We start from the raw sequence: 18922 nt of genomic DNA, 5'->3' as shown, positions 1-18922 counted from the left end.
ATGCTGTTCATTTTAACTTTATTCATCAAATAATCCTGAAAACATTAAAAATAAATCAGCATATTAGAACAATTTCTGAAGATCATGTGACACTGAAGACTGGAGTAATGATGCTGAAAATACAGCGGAGCATCACAGAAATAAATTAAATTTTTAAGTATATTAAAATAGAAAACCATTATGTTTTAATATGCAACATTACTGTCCTAAAATAGGCTTCATATTGTTTGTGCACATTGTTTGAAATATGAGACAGGTTTGGTGAGATTCACCCATCGGTTCCTCCATCATATATAAGGCTTTAGGGAGGAGAAAAATGCCCATTTTCTAATGTTTTGTGCATGTCGCATCAGCATATTAAACAAGTCAGAACTGCACCAATTAACAGCTACTGTACAGAACAAACAGATGCATTAATAAAATCAAGAAATGAAGCTAGACTTTATTTCCCCGATGGAAACGCTGAATTCGAAGCACTTCCAGGAGATATATCAGTATAGAGTACAGTATAAGGCCTAGTCAAACAAACATGTACTTTTACTTTCACCCATGTAGAAGGGAAAACATCATGCGGAGTCCCGTTCCATGTTTGGTTCCTAAAAGAGATTCGGACACACAGGTATGACAAGAAAAGAATTTCCATGATCCGTTAATGTTGATATCTCGTATCAATTGATAAAAGGTCATAGGAAAAATATAGATATTTATGTTGCTGTTGTGTTCATCTTACAAAATACAAAATCATTGTTTTTAGTGGTGTGGTCTACTAAGAGAAGTCCCTCGAATCGCAGAAGAGAATCAAACCCAGGTTCAGACTAACCAACCAACGTCTTCCTTCGATTGGGAAAGATCCTGCGGCAAAACCGTTTCTTCGGATAAATTCTGCAATTTGTTAGGAGAAGGCAGATGAAGGACGAAAGGCAAGAGTCTTTGTGTGTGTGTGTGTGTATAATTTATATCGGGTTTATAACTCGGGTTGATGTTTATGTGACACCCAATTAAAATCGTTCAGTTCTCACAGGGCCTCCGGCATTTCTTAACACATGCTCAAATTACACACAAAACTCCGCCCCCTTCCTCCCAGCAGCCAATCCGCAGCGACCTGCCGCCGCAGTTGATTGGTCGGTTGGTTAAACAGGCATTCCTTCTTTGTGCAGATAATTGACTTTTCTTACTCGAAGGCGGCGAAGGACCACTTAAATATTGGAAAACAAAACAAAAACGCAGCAGGAGTGTTCCTGGTGGATCTCAAGCCCTCCCCAATTTCCAGAGGTCCGCTCGAGGGGCTATAAGGTGAAGAAGACAGAGATGCAGAGCAGCAGCAGGGCCAGCAGGGGGCGAGACGTTTGGTGCCGCAGGCCTGAAGTCGACACGTCGCTCCGGGACGGTTCAGCTTCGTGACTGGTGTCGTCTGGAAACGAGGAGACCGAAGAAATGTGATCAACTTCTGTACAGTTCAATGCAGAATTTATATATATATATATATATATATATATATATATATATATATATATATATATATACATTAGGGACTTCCAACTTTAAATGACATAACTTTTTTATTACTATGCTATGCATTTTAATAGTTTAATTTAATTTTTTTTAAACAACTACATGTTAAAAGGATCAGTGCAGTAAAATTTTACATTCACTAATTTTTTTTATTAAAAACCATTAGTTAAAATAAACTTAAAATAGTAACTTGTTTTTGAACAGTAACATTTTGTATGTTTTTTCTGCTCACCAAGCCTACATTTATTTGATCCAAAATACAGCAGAAGCTGTAATATTGTAAAATATTTTTACTATTTCAAATGACTGTTTTCTGTGTGAATCTCTGTTAAAGTGTAATTTATTTCTGTGATGTGCAGCTGTATTTTCAGCATCATTCCTCCAATACAGAAAATACAGCTGTGCATCACAGAAATAAATTATATTTTATAATATATTCACACAGAAAGAAAGCTATGTTAAATAGTAAAAATATTTCACAATTTTACTGATTGTTACAGTATTTATGATCAAACAACTGCAGGCTTGGTGAGCAGAGAAAGACTTCTTTCAGAAACATTAAAAATCTCACTGTTCAGAAACTGTACTAAAATAGCTCAAGCTGAAATAAAAATGACAGAAACGTGATAAAATTAGTAAAACTTCAACAAAAACATACAAATAAAAACTAATTCACAATATTACTAAAACATGTGATGGTATCTGAATGATCCCAAAAACCCCTTAGTGCATGTCCGTTTGCAGTCTAAACTGTAATAAAGCAGACTGCTGTTGTCAGAATCCTCAGTAATGATGGAGTCTCAATGCATTTCTGCTGGTTTGCTGATGCAGACACACAGACTGCGGTTATCATCAGTGAGTGTGATATGGCTTTGGAAAGCACAGTGTCTCTCAGCGGGAGAAACGGACAGGTGTGTCGCTAAAAGAGACCGATAAATATGGTTGGGTTGGGAGGACAGTGCAGTTTTTGGCTCATTCAGACAGGCAGACACACACCTCCAGCCTCTCAGTGGGGATCTGGACTAATAAATCAATGCCTCCATCATGCCAGGAACTCAGGCCTGGGTGGGTGTGTGTTGGCAAGGTGAAGATGCATGAGAAAACAATACTGTGCTCAACTACACTGACACTATCTGCAGTGTTAATTGATATAAGCATGTGCTTTTAACAGCTTTTCAGCACTGATCGCCCGCTGTCTGCTTACCGAACTGAGCCTGTGATGTTAACACTATTTTGATAGCTCACTTCAGACGTTCTGCTTAACTTGTCAACTTCCATAAATCCAACCTGGAAGTCTACTAATACTCTAACGAGAGTTAGCTGACGTTGTTGCAATTAAAGCTGCGGTAGGGAACTTTTGACGCTCTAGCGGTTAATAAACAGAACTGCTTGCGTCTTGCGGAAGAACATTGTAGCCGGAACTACTTTTCTCTGTTTATGACTATGAAGAATCACAAAGGTACTGGGTTACTCCGCCGCGGTATCCCCGAAGCAATCTAAAATAGTCCGAATATAAACACTTATTATAGATGTACCCTAATGATTCAGGACAAGCTAAAAACACGGTTTGGAAACCGTTCATGGTGGATTCATGGTGTACTCGCTTATTATATACATTTTTCTACATTTTGAACACAAACAAAGTTACGGACCGCAGCTCTGATTGGTTGTTTCTTACCGGGAGCAATGTATTTTCTGCAAATGGCAATAGGACACTGGGAGGAGCCAGAGGAGCTTGATTTTTTCACAGATTATCTGTCTCATATTCTACTGTCAGGACATAATGACAGGTTTAATAAATATGTAAAAAAAAAATTTTTTACAAAAGTTCCCTAAAGCACCTTTAAGTTTGTTTTTATAATGTCTATATATAATCAAAGAGCATGTCTAAGCAATTGCATTCATAAAACTTGAATAATTGATTAAAATTAATGTAGATTTTTTTTCAGAAATTATTCATCAATTATTCTTATTTAATCTGTATGATTTAATTTCATTCTTATGATTTATTTAATACTTTATGATTTAATACAAATTTTAATACAAATTTATCCAAAAAAGGTTAATATCATGGCATTTAAATCAAATTATAAAACTTAAGGCAATTTAATTAATCTTTTAAAAAAATTAAAAAATTAAATTTGAACAAATCATTTTATTTTTTTGTTTTTTATTAATTTAATTTTATTTAATTTAATAAAAAAATTATAATTTATTAAAATGGTAAAAAATATAAATAATTAAATGTTTACTTTTTCCAGAAATATTGTTTTCTGTTCTTAATTGCTCTGTTATAAGATTTAATACAAATATTTGATCAAAAGCGATTGTATAATAATTAATGCATACAACTTACACAAATTCATATGTTAAAATGCATTAAATGAAATTTGAGCAATTAATGTTTTTTTTAATAAAAAACAAAAGATATTCCTTAAAAGATAATGCTTTAATAAACTATCATTAATTATAACTATTTGAAACATACGTTCTATTGTAAAATATATTTCTTTCATAATTTCTTCAAGTTTAACAAAAATGTATCACCAGAGTAATTTTGGTGGGTTGTAGTGAAAACTCAGAATCAGTCTTTTTGCGCTTTAACACGATAGTCCATATAGCGATTTTACTACACATACCTCAATTTCATTTTATACAAATTTTGCCAAATTTCCACATTTTTATGACTGGTCTCGTAGGCACTAGGCTTGTGGATGGATTCACCATTAATCACCACATTAAACCAAAGCAGTCTGTGGTTGGTCACGGTCAGAAGGTCATTTCGTGGGCTTTACACCAATTTACAGTTTGACTTCTCCCTTGGTCTACTTCAGGACGTCTTGAATTTGAATGCCGCTCCAATGTTTGATCATGACACCATGAAAGTCAAAGCTAGCCTAGCGTGACAGAAACGGCAATAAACATTACGAGCCGAGAGTCGTGCATATGTTAGTGAGTGCCATGTGCTCGGATGTAATGGGTTTCATCAGGGAGAAGCCAAAACAAGCTTGGCATCGACCCATGTGACACTGCTAATTTGGCAGAAAACCATCGTGCACGGCCAAGCTTTGGATCTTAACTCTTCCAGCAGTCGATGTGCAAGCACATATTGATACAGTGTGTAAATATAATCCATGCATTTCAGCTGGAATCCACAATCGACACTGACTGACTGAAGCTTTGGCTCGCTGAAAGGTTACATGGCAAATTTCTGGTTGCTTAATTGCTTTAGCACAGGGTGGATATGTTGACCCTCAGCTATTACAAGAGAATGCATTATTAATACGCTGTGTACCTCATGCATAAATAAAGTGAAGTGTTGGAGAAGCCGCAGGCGAAACTCAAATCAAGGTACACATGCACAGAGTGATTAGAGGAAGTAAAGCACACAGACTGAACAGAGCAAAGATGATGTCAAGCCATACTGACCTCTTGGTTCTAATGCATTTTCTACTTTGTCATCGACAAAAACGCGGTCATGAACGCCTATGGTTTTCTCGCAGCCATCTACAAAAACAGAAGGAATGAAAAAGATACCGTAAGCCAATCGTGTTAGTGGTAATTCAGCAGCCCGACCCACCTGCCAATCAGAGGAAAGCACATAGAAGCAGTCACCTGCCGTTAATGTCCATTAAACTGTGTTGCATTGAAAGGCATGGGAGTTTCTGTAAACGAATGCCTACGACAGAATCATACATGTGTGGTTTGTAATAAGTTACACTTACTCGGTGGTCTCACGAAGACTTTCAGCTTGAGACACGACCTTCTCCCGGTTTCTGTGATCATAGATGCTGTAAAACACAGAAGAGATAAGAAAGGTGAGTACACACACACCTGAGAAAGATCTCACACTACACACACACTATCTTATAATGCTGTGGCTTGCGGGTGTATTTTGTGGTCTGAAAAAGGAAATTACTCCTTTCCTGTAGAATCTAAAGGGTGCGCACACACACACACACACACACACGCACTTCCCTGCGGGGTGAAGAAACGAACATCACACTGTCATTTCTGGTTTTCTGTCAATAGCAGTCTGCTGGTTTATCAGCCGATTTGGGCCTCAAATTTTGAACACGAATATACCAGACTGAATTCAAAAGTGGATAATCACAGCTGTAATTATAGGGTGACTTCATCTCAAGTTTATTTTTAGGAAAGTGTTTCTTGAATGCTACAGTTAAGGTCCAGTAGGAAAGAAGAATTGCACAAAGATCCCTTCGGTATTTCGATTGTTTTTCAGAGACAGAAGCAGAATTAAATGGAGATCTGACTGAAGGATTCAAAAAAGCCCCACAGGGGAACGCAAATGTTTTGCAAGTGAATACAAAGTTCCTCGGAAAACGCAGACTTTTTGCAAGTGAAGAGTTTCTCAGGGAATGCAAAAAAAATTAGTTTTTCTGTGGAATGCAAGTTTGGCGCGCACAAACAGTTTCTTGGGAATGCAAACATTTTGCAAGTAAACAAAAAAAATTTTGCAAGCGAAAAACTGTTTTCTCTGGAATGCAAAAGTATTTCATGCAACAAAAAAATAAAATAAGAGAATATAAACTTTTGCATAGCAAAAACTAATTTTCTCTGAGAATGCAAAAAAAATTGCAAGTGAACACAAATGTTTTAAAAGCAAACCTTTTATCTGAGAAACATCTTGCAAGTGAATGATTTCTCCGTGGAACACAAAAGTTTTGCAAGAAAATGTAGTTTTCCGTGAAATAAAAAAGTATTTTTCATTCCACAGAGAAAGAGAGAGAGAGATTTCAACAGCGTCTCAGAGAAATTAGCCAACATTGCAAAGATCCCAAACTCAAATTCTCCCAAGACCAGATGACCTGAGCTATGCATCTGTCAACATTTGACTAATTAATGTCTTCCTCATAGCAGTTTTAGGACAAATGGCAACAAATCAGACCTCTTACCATGAGACATAATCGTGAAGTTTCTTAAGCCGTGAAAGAGAAAACTCTGAGGAATTCTGTGTTCATCTGAGGTTATTCTGTGAGCTTTATTAAGACGGACAGCGCAGCGCGAGTTCAACGGTTGGACTAATTAAGGCTAATTACTCTCAACATGGGATTTTATTCTGTGATCTTTGGTGTGTGTAGGATGTGTAGTTCCTACATTACAGTCGTTTAACACTTCGAAGTCAACAATCTCAAACAGTTTACCTCCATAATGTGATGCATTTCTGATCGAAACAGATGGAGAATAAATGTAAGGCCAGGACTTGGTTTAATCCACGAGGAACTGATTTCAGAAACACCTACAATAACACCATCATTAAAGCAAATATGGTCAGTTTTGATTTCCGTGTATCAAAATTGCATCAGTACTGATGTCTCACTTAAAATTTGATCTTTGTTTCTCATGCCTTTAAATGCTAAATATTGTTATTTTTTAACAAATGAATTGAGCCTTGATAAGCATGTGAGAGTTCTTTCAAAAATTAGACATTTTTAATGGCCCTAAACGTTAGCTCTAGCTACCAGAACAATGTAAGTTGTAGACAGAAACAAGTTTTCCAAGTGGGCACATCTCCAGGAACTCGTCTGTAAGACGCTAAATAATCAAACACATTTTCCGATTGGAAATCTGGCAAGCGTTTGCTCCTGTCAGAGTCGACCCACCCTTTGGGCAAGTTTACTAACCAGCATTTATTTCATTTGACAAAGACTACATGCAACGAATGCAGAGCTATTAAATATTCAGCGTTTGCGCCGTAGCCAGAGGCAGAGCTTTCTCAATTTGTCCTCATCCATAAAGAGCTTCGACTAATAGCATCGGCAGAGATGAAGAGCATTTCTCACAGCCCTCATCTGCCTCTCCGCTGTCTCTCTTCATCTACATGCAAATGAAACAGAAAGTGTGTGCGTGAGATAAAAATATAAATACATATTTTCTATCACATATGTTACTAAAAAGACCATTACAAAGACAAAGACGGACCCAAAACCTGTCTAGACAGCAGAATATCACTGAGACATGAGGATGCATGACCCCTTCAGCAGACTACAATGCCTGTTGTTTCTGACTTACAGCCTGTAAGTACGTTTTTTTATATATAAAGGATTTCCCACGGACGATTCAAACACGAGTTTTGAGCAGTAGCTTTTTTTGTTTTGCATTTCTCCAATCACAAATGCAGACTTGGTTTTGTTTGTGTGGTGCAATGCAATGCAGTGTTTAAAGATGTTCTCATTTCTGCTCGGGAACCCATTGCGATTTAATGTGCTTTTAATTTCTACAAGACACCAGAGACTTTCATCATTATGACAATTACACGAATGCACAGTTTTAAGAGCCTCCGAAAGTCTCTGCTCTATCATTATGAAATATTAGCAATAAACATGTTGCAAAAAAAGTATTTTCCCAATCAGAATACATAGATATTTTTGAATGGCCATCAGTGGAAAAAGAGGGCAATGAAACAAACATTATAAATGGACAGCAGGCAGTTATTTACATGTTATTTACTGATTACACAAGTTCATGTTCATCTACACATTCCACTTCATACAGACCATACATACTTTCATGCAGAAACCGCATAGCAACACCCTGGCGAGTGTGTGTGTGTGTGTGTGTGTGTGTGATGATCTGCAGTGTCTCTCAGTACGTGTAAGATGCTGTCTGGCAGGCGTGCAGGTCCAGGCCGTGTGCCACCGAATGTTACAGTCACACACACAGAAGAGGAAAACAGCGGGACGTCGGGAAGTGTTGTGACCCAGAGGATGCAGAAGGGAATCAGACGAAACAAAACAAAGAGAAGGAGAAGGTTCCATTCATCAGAGGCATGATAATGTCTGACGTGCTCCTTCACGCCGCAGGAGAGGCGATGAAACGCCAGGAGTCTTCATGAACGTGATGCATGTGCTGGCTGCGTATAATAAACTCAGCTTGTCTGTCATTAAACTGATCTCCATCACTGTGCTCATGCAAATGGCTCATTGTTACCATGACATGAATGGGTTTCCTTTGTGTCAGTTTAAATGGAACTGGCCACAACATGCAGAATTTGAATGAAAGGAAGAGGAATTAATAGAATTGCACATTAATTTATTATTAATTTAAAATAACATTACAAAAACATAAAATATACACATTATTATATATATATTATGCGTGTAACGGTACGTGTATTCGTACCGGACCGTTTCGCTACAGGGCTTTCGGTACGGTGCACCGAATGACCAAATGCAATATTTTGTGTGCGGAACATAGGTACATTTTCGTGTTTCCAAACGAACATATTAAGTGGGTTAGAATCCAGTACCACACCCCAGTCCAGCATTTTCTGTCCAATTTTATTGTGTTACTTTCAATAAGAGTCTGGTTAATTTATTGTTTTTTTTTAATGTATTGTTTTTTTTTTCATTCAGTATCATTAAAGTTATTAAGTAACATATAAAAAAAGTCTTACAAAATTATTTAATTAAATAATAAATAATTATTACAAAGCATTTTCTGTGTATCCAGCCCAGAATTTTCAGATCAAAATTACAGCAAAAAAAGTAATATTGTAAAATATTAAGTCTATATACCAATTAGTGGTACTTCGGTACCAAGTCGGTACTAAAAAAATGAAAACGGTAGCAGGTTTCTTTAAATACCGGTGGTAAACTTACATTTTAATATGGACAGTCACCAAATTTGTCAAAGTTAGCATAAATTAATCAAATCAAATCTCCATATGGACCAGTATGTGTAAAAGTTGGTTGAAATCTGAATCCTGTGTGTTCTGCGCATCTCTGTGAGAATGAATTAATGGTTTGTTTACTACATAGACTAAAGTCTCAATGAGGATATAAATACATCAACAACATCACCAGAACTGTTCTGAGTCACTTCACAAGCATTTTACCGTTTCATTTGAGTAAAACCAGTGTCATAATAAAAGTAGCCTGTCAAAATAAAAGTTCATTTTTACATTAAGATGTTGTGCTAGAAATATTACAATTATTTAGTAGAATGTATGTGATACTGCTTCTACTGTTGAAAAAATTAATACAACTCTATTTTTTAAAGAAATAAATCACACAATATTTCTTCCATGTTTTAATTTTAATAGCAAATCCCCTTTATTTACCAAAAAATAAAAGTTTTAAAATTTCATTAATTAAAAGACGAATTAAATTTGGGTGAAAATTGTTTACTGTTTTTTATAATTATATTACTTGTAGAAAAACTTTAAACACAATTGTAAATAAGTATAAACAATGGCATTGTTTTTTTTTTGTGATAAAAGGTGTTGTTGTCGTTTTTTTAAATTAGCGTTTTTTGTGTTTTGCTTTGGTACAGAAATTGGTACCGAGAACCGTGGATTTTCACCGGTATCGGTGACAACACTAATACCAATATATATTTTATTATAATAAATTAACTTACCGTATTTTTCTGACTATAAGTCGCACCTAAGTATAAGTCGCATCAGTCCAAAAATACGTCATGATGAGGAAAAAAACATATATAAGTCGCACTGGACTATAAGTCACATTTATTTAGAACCAAGAGAAAACATTACCATCTACAGCCACGAGAGGGCGCTCTATGTCTTCAGTGTAGGCTACAGGAGAACTGAGCAGCATAGAGCGCCCTCTGGCGGCTGTAGACGGTAATGTTTTCTCTTGGTTCATTTCTCTTGGTTCATGTCAAATTAATTTTGATAAATAAGTCGCACCTGACTATAAGTCGCAGGACCAGCCAAACTATGAAAAAAAGTGTGACTTATAGTCTGGAAAATACGTTTTTTTTTTTTTATTACATTAAACTTGCACTTAGCACAGTTTGTTGAATTTATTTCTGTTGTTTCACTTCAGTTGAAAATGTTCATCCTGTTGACCGTTCTTATTCAAATTCAGGAATTTTCCCGATGTGATTCTGAATGGCAATAACCTTGATAGCGACTTCATCTCTTACAGCATCGATCAGACCTGCAGCAGTCGCTAGACAGCGGCCAGAGAGGGTAAACCATGATTTAATAAGCAACCGTGAGGTCATAAACCGCCCGCGCCGTTCCTGAGACTCCAAAGCACATCCAGATTTTCCAATTCCACAAAAAATGGGATTCAATCTCCCCTTATCCACTGACTCCCTCCAGTAATATTGGATTTGGAGACCATGAGAGATTAAAATCCATCCTTAAATTCACAATATTAGAAAAAGATGCCATCTCAAGCATTTCGAGGTTGGGAGTCAGCAGTGTGTCCTGACCTTTGACCTCAGCTCATACTGTACTCAGCTCATGAGGCTGCAGATGTGAACATCACCAAACAGCTTCGTGCATTCTCCATTTTCAACAGCAGTGCATAAATCAGGTAAGAGCAGACCTTTATTCAGCTGATGCTATTAGAGGTGACAGTCTCCTGTGATAACGTCAGTCAATCAGAGCGAGCGATAACATGTCTCTTCAAACACTGATTCAGAGAAATGTCACTGATAAGCACCATCTGAAAGTGACAGTACTCACACCATAATAATGATCTTCTGTATTCTAAAGAGCTCATGGGAAAATTCACTCAACAGCAATCCATGAAAACAGACATTCAAGAGTCGCTAAGCTGTGATCAATACTCTAAAAACAGATTGCAAACATAAATACTGAATTAGATTGAACTAGTTTTCATACATTTCATTATTGAATAACATATACAGTGTTTAGCATTAATTTCTCTTGATTTGAATAATACCGAGTCAACAATCTTCAAGACTGATGAACTTGACACTGTTATTGAACTGAACTGAATCAACATTGAACTTAATTGAGCTGAATAACGACAATGCTTTATAGATGAAAAGCCATTTCACAATTAATGGATTTTGCAAGATTAACACTGTTATTATCCTGTTTATTACTATGTAGGAAGAACAATCTAATAAATGATATAAATAATGAATTAAAAAACTGAATTTACACTAATAATAAATATAAAAAATAATATATTTGAACAACTTATTTTGCTATCGTATTTTTGTATATTGTATATTTTCCTGCATTTGGTGATCATTTGCCCCCTTTTTCTGCAGAAATCTGCTTTAGAGTGGCACAATATAAATATATATTATTATTACTGGTTTTAAAAAGTCATCTAAAAAAAAATCTGAGGACTGAGCTTCAATAAAAGAAATAAAAAAATAAAAAAATAAAATAAAAAAAAATAAAAAAACATAAAATAAGATAAAAAAATAAAATAAAATAAGATAAAATAAAAAAAACATAAAATAAAAAACATAAAATAAAACAAAATAAAATAAATATAAAATAATAAATTAATGAGATAATAGAATAAAAATAAAACATGTATAAAATAATAAATAATATAATACAAATATTAAAATAAAAATTTGCAAAATATATATATATATAAAAAATAAAAAATAAAAAAACATAAAATAAAATAAAAAACATAAAATAATACAAAATAAAATAAATATAAATAATAAATTAATGAGATACTAGAATAAAAAAAGTATAAAATAATAAATAATATAATACAAATATTAAAATAAAAATTTGCAAAATATAAAAAAATAATAATTTACAAATCTAATGAGTATAATATTTCTATTTTGCTTACTTATAATTTTTGAATGTCTGTCAATGGAGAAAGATGCGTCTCGCAGTGAGATGATGTAGTTACGCCGTCCAACCACTAGGTGTTTTAGTCTCTGACCCTAAAGGTCAAGGTCACCGTCAGCTGATATTACCAATTAAACGTACGGTGAACATAAGCATAACACAATTAAGAAATGCGCAGTGATGCGGACGTCAGCATGATATAAAACACTATTAAAAAAAGAGTTTGACAGTTTTCATTATAGTCGAAATGAAGTTGGTTTTAACCGAACATTTGCTTAAATATTGTCTTTAACTGTGATATTAATGACACTGAGATCTCTTCCAGCGTGTGCGGGGCGAGTCACTGTGAAATATGGCAGCTAAAAGTGGGTTTTCACTCTGACTTTCTGTTTGGAATTACGTCCAACGTGATTGTCGTGATGTATATTAATTATGATGTTGGCCACAGAGACAGAAGCTGCCAAGATCTCTCTGGCAGGAGCTGAATAAAGACAATCATTCAGAGAGGGCAAACGTATTTCACAGATGTGAGCGAGGATGATGGGACTCGGGAGAAAAGCGATATGCTGGATGATTTTCCCCGTCCTCGAGTCAAGCACATAATAACGGCTCTCTGTGTAACCATATGAAGGTTCCCGCGAAAACTAATGAGGTTTGCCTGTATTTTCATCTCACCTTGTCGACGGGTGTCCTTCAGCGAAACCCTCAAATTGCATTTTCTTTCCAAAGAATATTGATTCGTATTGATTTCTGCCCTCTCTGGATTTCGTATGCATTCGTCCTTGACAGTGAATCTCAAGATTTACAGCCGCGAAAACCAATGAGAGAAAATATTGCATTTTCTTATAGACTTCATGCGGTTGAGAATTATGTCCAAATGGCTTTGTCACGGACATACAGTGAGGGAAATAAACTTTTATTAGGACTGAGACGAAACAACCTGCAGCCCTAAACTAAAAAACTCCATCAGAAAGGTGAGAGGTTACAAAAACTCTATAGTATGATATCATGTTTAAACCTCGTTATACAACCTTGAGTAAACCAAACTCTCCACCTCAGGTCAAGCCAAATATTATCCATGCTGTCTCATTCACTTATAAAAAATAGAAATAAATGTAAAATAAAAAAACATATTCAAAAAAGAAAAAATATATATATGTGTGTGTGTGTGTGTGTGTGTTTTATAACTGTTAATACAGATTTAAAAAATCATAATTTTTTTTTTTATTAATGCTACAGGTTTACTGTTTTCACCAGTTGTTTTTTTTTTTGTTTTTTTTGTAGTTTTTTTTTTTTTTAAGTGTGATTTTTGGAGAATAACTTTGAACAACAATCATACCCAGAATATGAACATAATGCAAAGGTTAACCGTTTGTATTTACTTTACTTTACTGTGACAGTTGCTACTGTATATAGTTTATAACATGTGTAAAAAGTAATTAAATGTAAAATAAAATATAAATCTAAACACACACACACACACACACACACATATATATATATATATATATAGTATTATTTATTTATTATTATTTATTTTATTTAAAATAATTTAAATATTATTTTATATTTATTTACATTTTATAAAAAATATTGTAAAATAGTAAATAATTTATATATATATATATATATATATATATATATATATATATATATATATATATATATATATATATATATGTATGTATGTATATTTTTAACAGATCCATTTATTATTATTATTATTATTATTATTATTATTGTGATTATTATTATTATTATTATTATTATTATTATTATTATTATTATTACTATTATTATTATTATTATTATTATTATTATTATTATTATTATAGTGGGATTTTTGTAGTACTATAATGATACACCATAATGATAGTAGTACAGTGTAATGCAAGGGTTAACCATGATTATGAGGATAAAAACTAACCAGCAGAAATCATAATTGCAATAGAAATTGTATGTGCACTTTCCACAACAAAACCCAGGTCAACACAATACTTCCAGACAAACACCCGTTCGCCTGCTGCTCTTCTTTCATCTGATTTAAATCAGTCTATCGTCTTCAGTCTGAATGGTGTGGTACTCACAGATGTAGTAATACTCTCGTCCCGGTCTGAACTCGAAGCCCAGCGAGAAAGGCGTGAAGAGCTGGAACTTCTCGGAGAACTTGAGCGGGCCGTTGGGCGAGTGCGGCCGGTTGCACTCCCAGCGCTTGAAGCCCTTGGCCGTGTGGTCACACGTGCTGTAGCCGTCGTAGTTGACCATGTAGAGCACATAACGCTCCGCTCTCTCCTCAGGGACCGAGTCCTCATAGTGCGGACAGTAGACGTCCAGGTAGTCGTTTATACAGACGTCGATGTGATAGTCTCCACGGTGAAACCTGCAGGACACAGAGAGCCAGATGCATCAGAAAACATGAGCGCTGCATGCGTCTGAAAGAGAAATCTGTGATGCTTTGAAATGAACGCTTCTCTTAATTTAAAACCATCTTCCAGTAAATATGAGATGATGATGAGACAGGGATATTTTAGTATCATTGACATAAATATATCAGTTTTTGTTAATATCCTGAATGAGATTTTTTTTTCGTGTTTATTATTTTAAATACATTTATATTGTTTTTATTCAATTAAATTTTTAATAAACATTAATATAAAATTAATTTAAATTTTTTTTGTCTCCAACAGTTAATTATATTATTTATATAATATTTCTAAAATATTTATTAATCTTAGTTAATGTGAATTTTTATATTTACTTATAGATTATTAAAATATAACTAACATTAACTAATGGTAAGGTGTTACTGTTTCAGTTTATTTAGTTAGCCTAATTTATTATAGTTTATATTTTTATATTTTATATATTTTATTTTAGTTTTAATAGAATTGAAAAATATTTATATATTTTTTTAATTTTTGTTAGTTAGTAACACTAACTAGTAATTAGTAAAATGTAACTATTTTAGTTTTAGCCATTTCAAGTTAAATTAATTGAAAATGAAAATTAGAAAATCTGCCTTCGGTAACTAGTTGAAATATTATATATATATATATCATTTAAAAAAATAACATTTAATTTTAACATATATAAACATTTAAAGAATATAAGAAAAAATAGTAATATTGTATATATACATTATATATAGCAACATAATATATATATATTAGTTAGATTAGATTTCTTAATTTATTTATAACTTTTATTTTTTATATTAATTTTCTTTCATTTCTGTTAACTTCACATAATTTGTTTTATTAATTAATTTATTTTCTAAATTATGGTTTTAGTTTTAGTTAACAACAATAACACTCGTCCGAGATTCGATGCATATTTCTTAGTGCTGGTTTGCTTCTGTCTTGTAAATGCCAAGCGTTTTGAAACAACTCCAACACGCAACACAAGAAACGAGCTCATTAATCACAAAACAGACTAACAAGTCCAAATGCTAGCCTGATGTGTTTACAGATGACATGTGAATCTGCTCTCATCTCGCCGATGAAATGCATAACCTGTCCATACTTGGTTCCCCAAACACTGCAGAGTGAGTGAAAGCGTTAAAGAGAACGACCTCTGACCCTCAGCTGTAAATACTCTCCACATCGTCCTCTAAACTTTCAACCGGTGACTAAACAACCTCATTCCTGCCGCTAAACAGTCTTCTGTTCAGGCGGGACTTAAAAATATTTCTTATACATCATTCCTGGAACATTTTAGTTTAGTTTTAGTTAAATGTTACTATTTACTACTCGTTTCAGAATCCAATAGAGCTATAGTCTCTAAACAGGCTTCTTTTGTAGGTAACTGTATTATTACGTATTAATAAATATTGCAGCACATATATTATATAGTATGATATGTCCTGCTTCAAGGAAACTAAACTAAAATAGAAACGCTGCCTTGATAACTCTGAAAAAAAAAAAAATATATATATATATACTTTTTTTTTTTTTTACTTAATGGAAACATTAGCAAAACATTCTTAGATTTTTTTTTTTACATATTAACTCTTTGATACAAACATTAGCTGTAAAGTCTCTAAATAGGCTACTTTTCAAGTAATAATAATAAAAAATATATAGTGATAATAATAATAATAAAACATAATGATAATAAAACGAATATTATTACTTCTACTATTAATTTAGTACTAACTTATTTATACTGCATGCAAGAATATAATTTGCAATCTACACTATGTGAGTGTGTGTGTGTGTGTGTGTGTGTGTGTGTGTGCGAGTCTGAGTGCGTGTGTGTGTGTGTGAGTCCGAGTGTGTGTGTGTGTATGTGTATGTGTATGTGTATGTGTATGTGTGTGTTTGTGTTTGTGTGTGTGTGTGTGTGTGTGTGTGTGTGTGTGTGTGTGTGTGTGTGTGTGCGAGTCCGAGTGTGTGTGTGTATGTGTATGTGTGTGTGCGAGTCCGAGTGCGTGTGTGTGTGTGTGTGTGTGTGTGTGCGCGCATGTGTGTGTGTGTGTGTGTGTGTTCATAACTTAATGGGAACATTAGCAAAACGTATTTTTGTTTGCTTGGGGAGTAACTTTTATTGCTGCTGAAATATCATTAAACTTAATTGTATTCTAGTTTTAAAGCACAATGTAAATACCATGGAAAACACATATACCGTAGTAAAAGTTTCTACTGGAAATGTGCTTTCAGAAGGAAATGAAACCGTGATTTCTCTCTGTTTCTGCAGAAATACAGACAGATCGTTGAAAATGACTTACGTTTCTCTGGATGAGAGAGAATAGAGTTGCAGTATTTCTTTTGAATCCCCAGCATCCTGAATATTATTCATACGAGGAATGTTCCTGAATCTGTTTTTATTTGTTATTGATATCACGTAAACTCTCTGGTTTCCAGGAACCTCTTGGCAATCGTGGGACTTTGCACAATCTATTTTAACTTCAATTCTGTGCTGTCCTTCAAAAGAAATAGTCACACACAAACATACTGTACTCAGTTGCACAAATTATTTCAGCTTGAAGTGCATTTACAGGAACACACGTACAATAGAAATCTATGAGCAAGACATTCAGCAGAGCTGTGTTTTAAAGCACGTTAAATTTAGATCGAATTACTTTTTTCACATCAGTTTAAATAACACAAGTTAATAACATAACTACTACTATTAATAATAATGTATTTAATAAAATATGTATATATTGTATTTATACTGTAAAGTATGTATATACACACACACACACACACACACACACACATATGTATATATATATAATCCTACTATATTATTATACTATTATGAATTACTGATATTCTGTAAAAAAAAATTTTATAGTAATAATAATAATAATAATAATAAAAATGTATTTACTACTATTAATATATATATATTTAAATATTTAATTATTAAATAAAAACTATTTTATTTACTCAACACACACACACACACACACACACACACACATATATATATAATTATTAATGAACTGTAAAGTCTAAACAACATCTACAATAATATTAAATAACTACAATAATAATTAGTACTATTAATGATAATAATAATAACACACAATATGATTATTTAATAAAAGCAATTATATATACAGTATGTAAACATAATATTAATATTATAATATGTATTAGTATATTGCATGATGTTTATATTTATTTATGTTATTTATAAACTAATACTTTAATATAGATGTTTATCTGGGAGAAATATCCAACCCCACTGATTTACACTGTAAGTGCATTACTGTAAATACAATTTTGGTATGTTTTTACAAAGGTCGATATGATTTTCTGTGTTAATGGACCAGATGTCACAGATCTCGATCCTGGAAAGAACATTTTTGCTCGACTTCTGCTGAAAAACAGGCGCTCAAAGTGCTCCGGTCAGATGAAAGGGAGTAATTAAAAACTGGGAATGGATGGCAGGCTAATTGTCAGATTATGATAATTACACGTCTTTGTTATGCTCCAGCTGTCTGGGAGAGAAGCTGAGGTCAAACGCAGCTCTGGTCGGCCTGCGCTCTGTAATCAGAGGAGGATCGGCCAGCTTTAGAAAGTTTATGACACACTGATTATAAACCCGAGGAGCTCGCGACACTTTCTGGTTTTTGACTCTGAACTGCTCGTGTTTGGGACTGAGGTGGCCTTCCATACGGCCTCCTGATTGGTCCATTTTCATGACAATTACACAGTCTGCTGAAAGAGACCGCACAGTCAATAAAGATTATGCTGCTCGACCGCCCGACAGACAGAGAGAGAAACGATTCACTGTGATAAGACAGCTTTCTGAGAGAACACACACACACACACACAGAGAGAGAGAGAGAGAGAGAGAGAGAGAGAGCGTCTGAATGATAGATTTCCACTGTTTTTAGATATAGACTATATACCGTATTTTTCGGACTATAGGTCGCACCTGAGTATAAGTCGCATTTATTTAGAACCAAGATAAAACATTACCATCTACAGCCATGAGAGGGCGCTCTATGTGTTCGGTGTAGACTACAGGAGAACTGAGCAGCATAGAGCGCCCTCTGGTGGCTGGAGACGGTAATGTTTTCTCTTGGTTAATTTCTCTTGGTTCATGTCAAATTAATTTTGATAAATAAGTCGGACCTGACTGTAAGTCGCAGGACCAACCAAACTATGAAAAAAAGTGAGACTTATAGTCCGGAAAATACGGTATGTGTGTATATATATATATATATACATACACTACCAGACAAAGTTTTTGAACAGTAACATTTTTTATGTTTTTTAAGTCTCTTCTGCTCACCGATCCTGCATTTATTTGATCCAAAATAAAAAAGCAAAAACTGTAATAATGTGAAATATTTTTACTGTTTAATATACCGTTTTTAAG

At 33.9% G+C, this 18922-nt stretch overlaps 1 protein-coding gene across 1 annotated transcript in view; it reads right to left on the bottom strand.

Moving 5' to 3' along the window:
• Positions 1–1275: 1275 nt before the first annotated feature.
• The window catches only part of LOC113092214 (ephrin-A5b), an 82035-nt gene continuing 64388 nt past the window's right edge, over positions 1276–18922 (bottom strand). The window contains exons 2-5 of the mRNA XM_026257847.1: positions 14173–14465; positions 5238–5303; positions 4942–5019; positions 1276–1411 (exon numbers count right to left, since the gene is read on the bottom strand). Coding sequence (XP_026113632.1) covers positions 1287–1411; positions 4942–5019; positions 5238–5303; positions 14173–14465 — 562 coding nt within the window. The 3' untranslated portion in view covers positions 1276–1286. The remainder of the gene's footprint in view (positions 1412–4941; positions 5020–5237; positions 5304–14172; positions 14466–18922) is intronic.

Source organism: Carassius auratus, unplaced genomic scaffold (genome assembly GCF_003368295.1).
Source record: "Carassius auratus strain Wakin unplaced genomic scaffold, ASM336829v1 scaf_tig00214534, whole genome shotgun sequence".
Lineage (NCBI taxonomy): Eukaryota > Metazoa > Chordata > Actinopteri > Cypriniformes > Cyprinidae > Carassius > Carassius auratus.
This window is presented reverse-complemented; position numbering and strand designations above follow the sequence as displayed.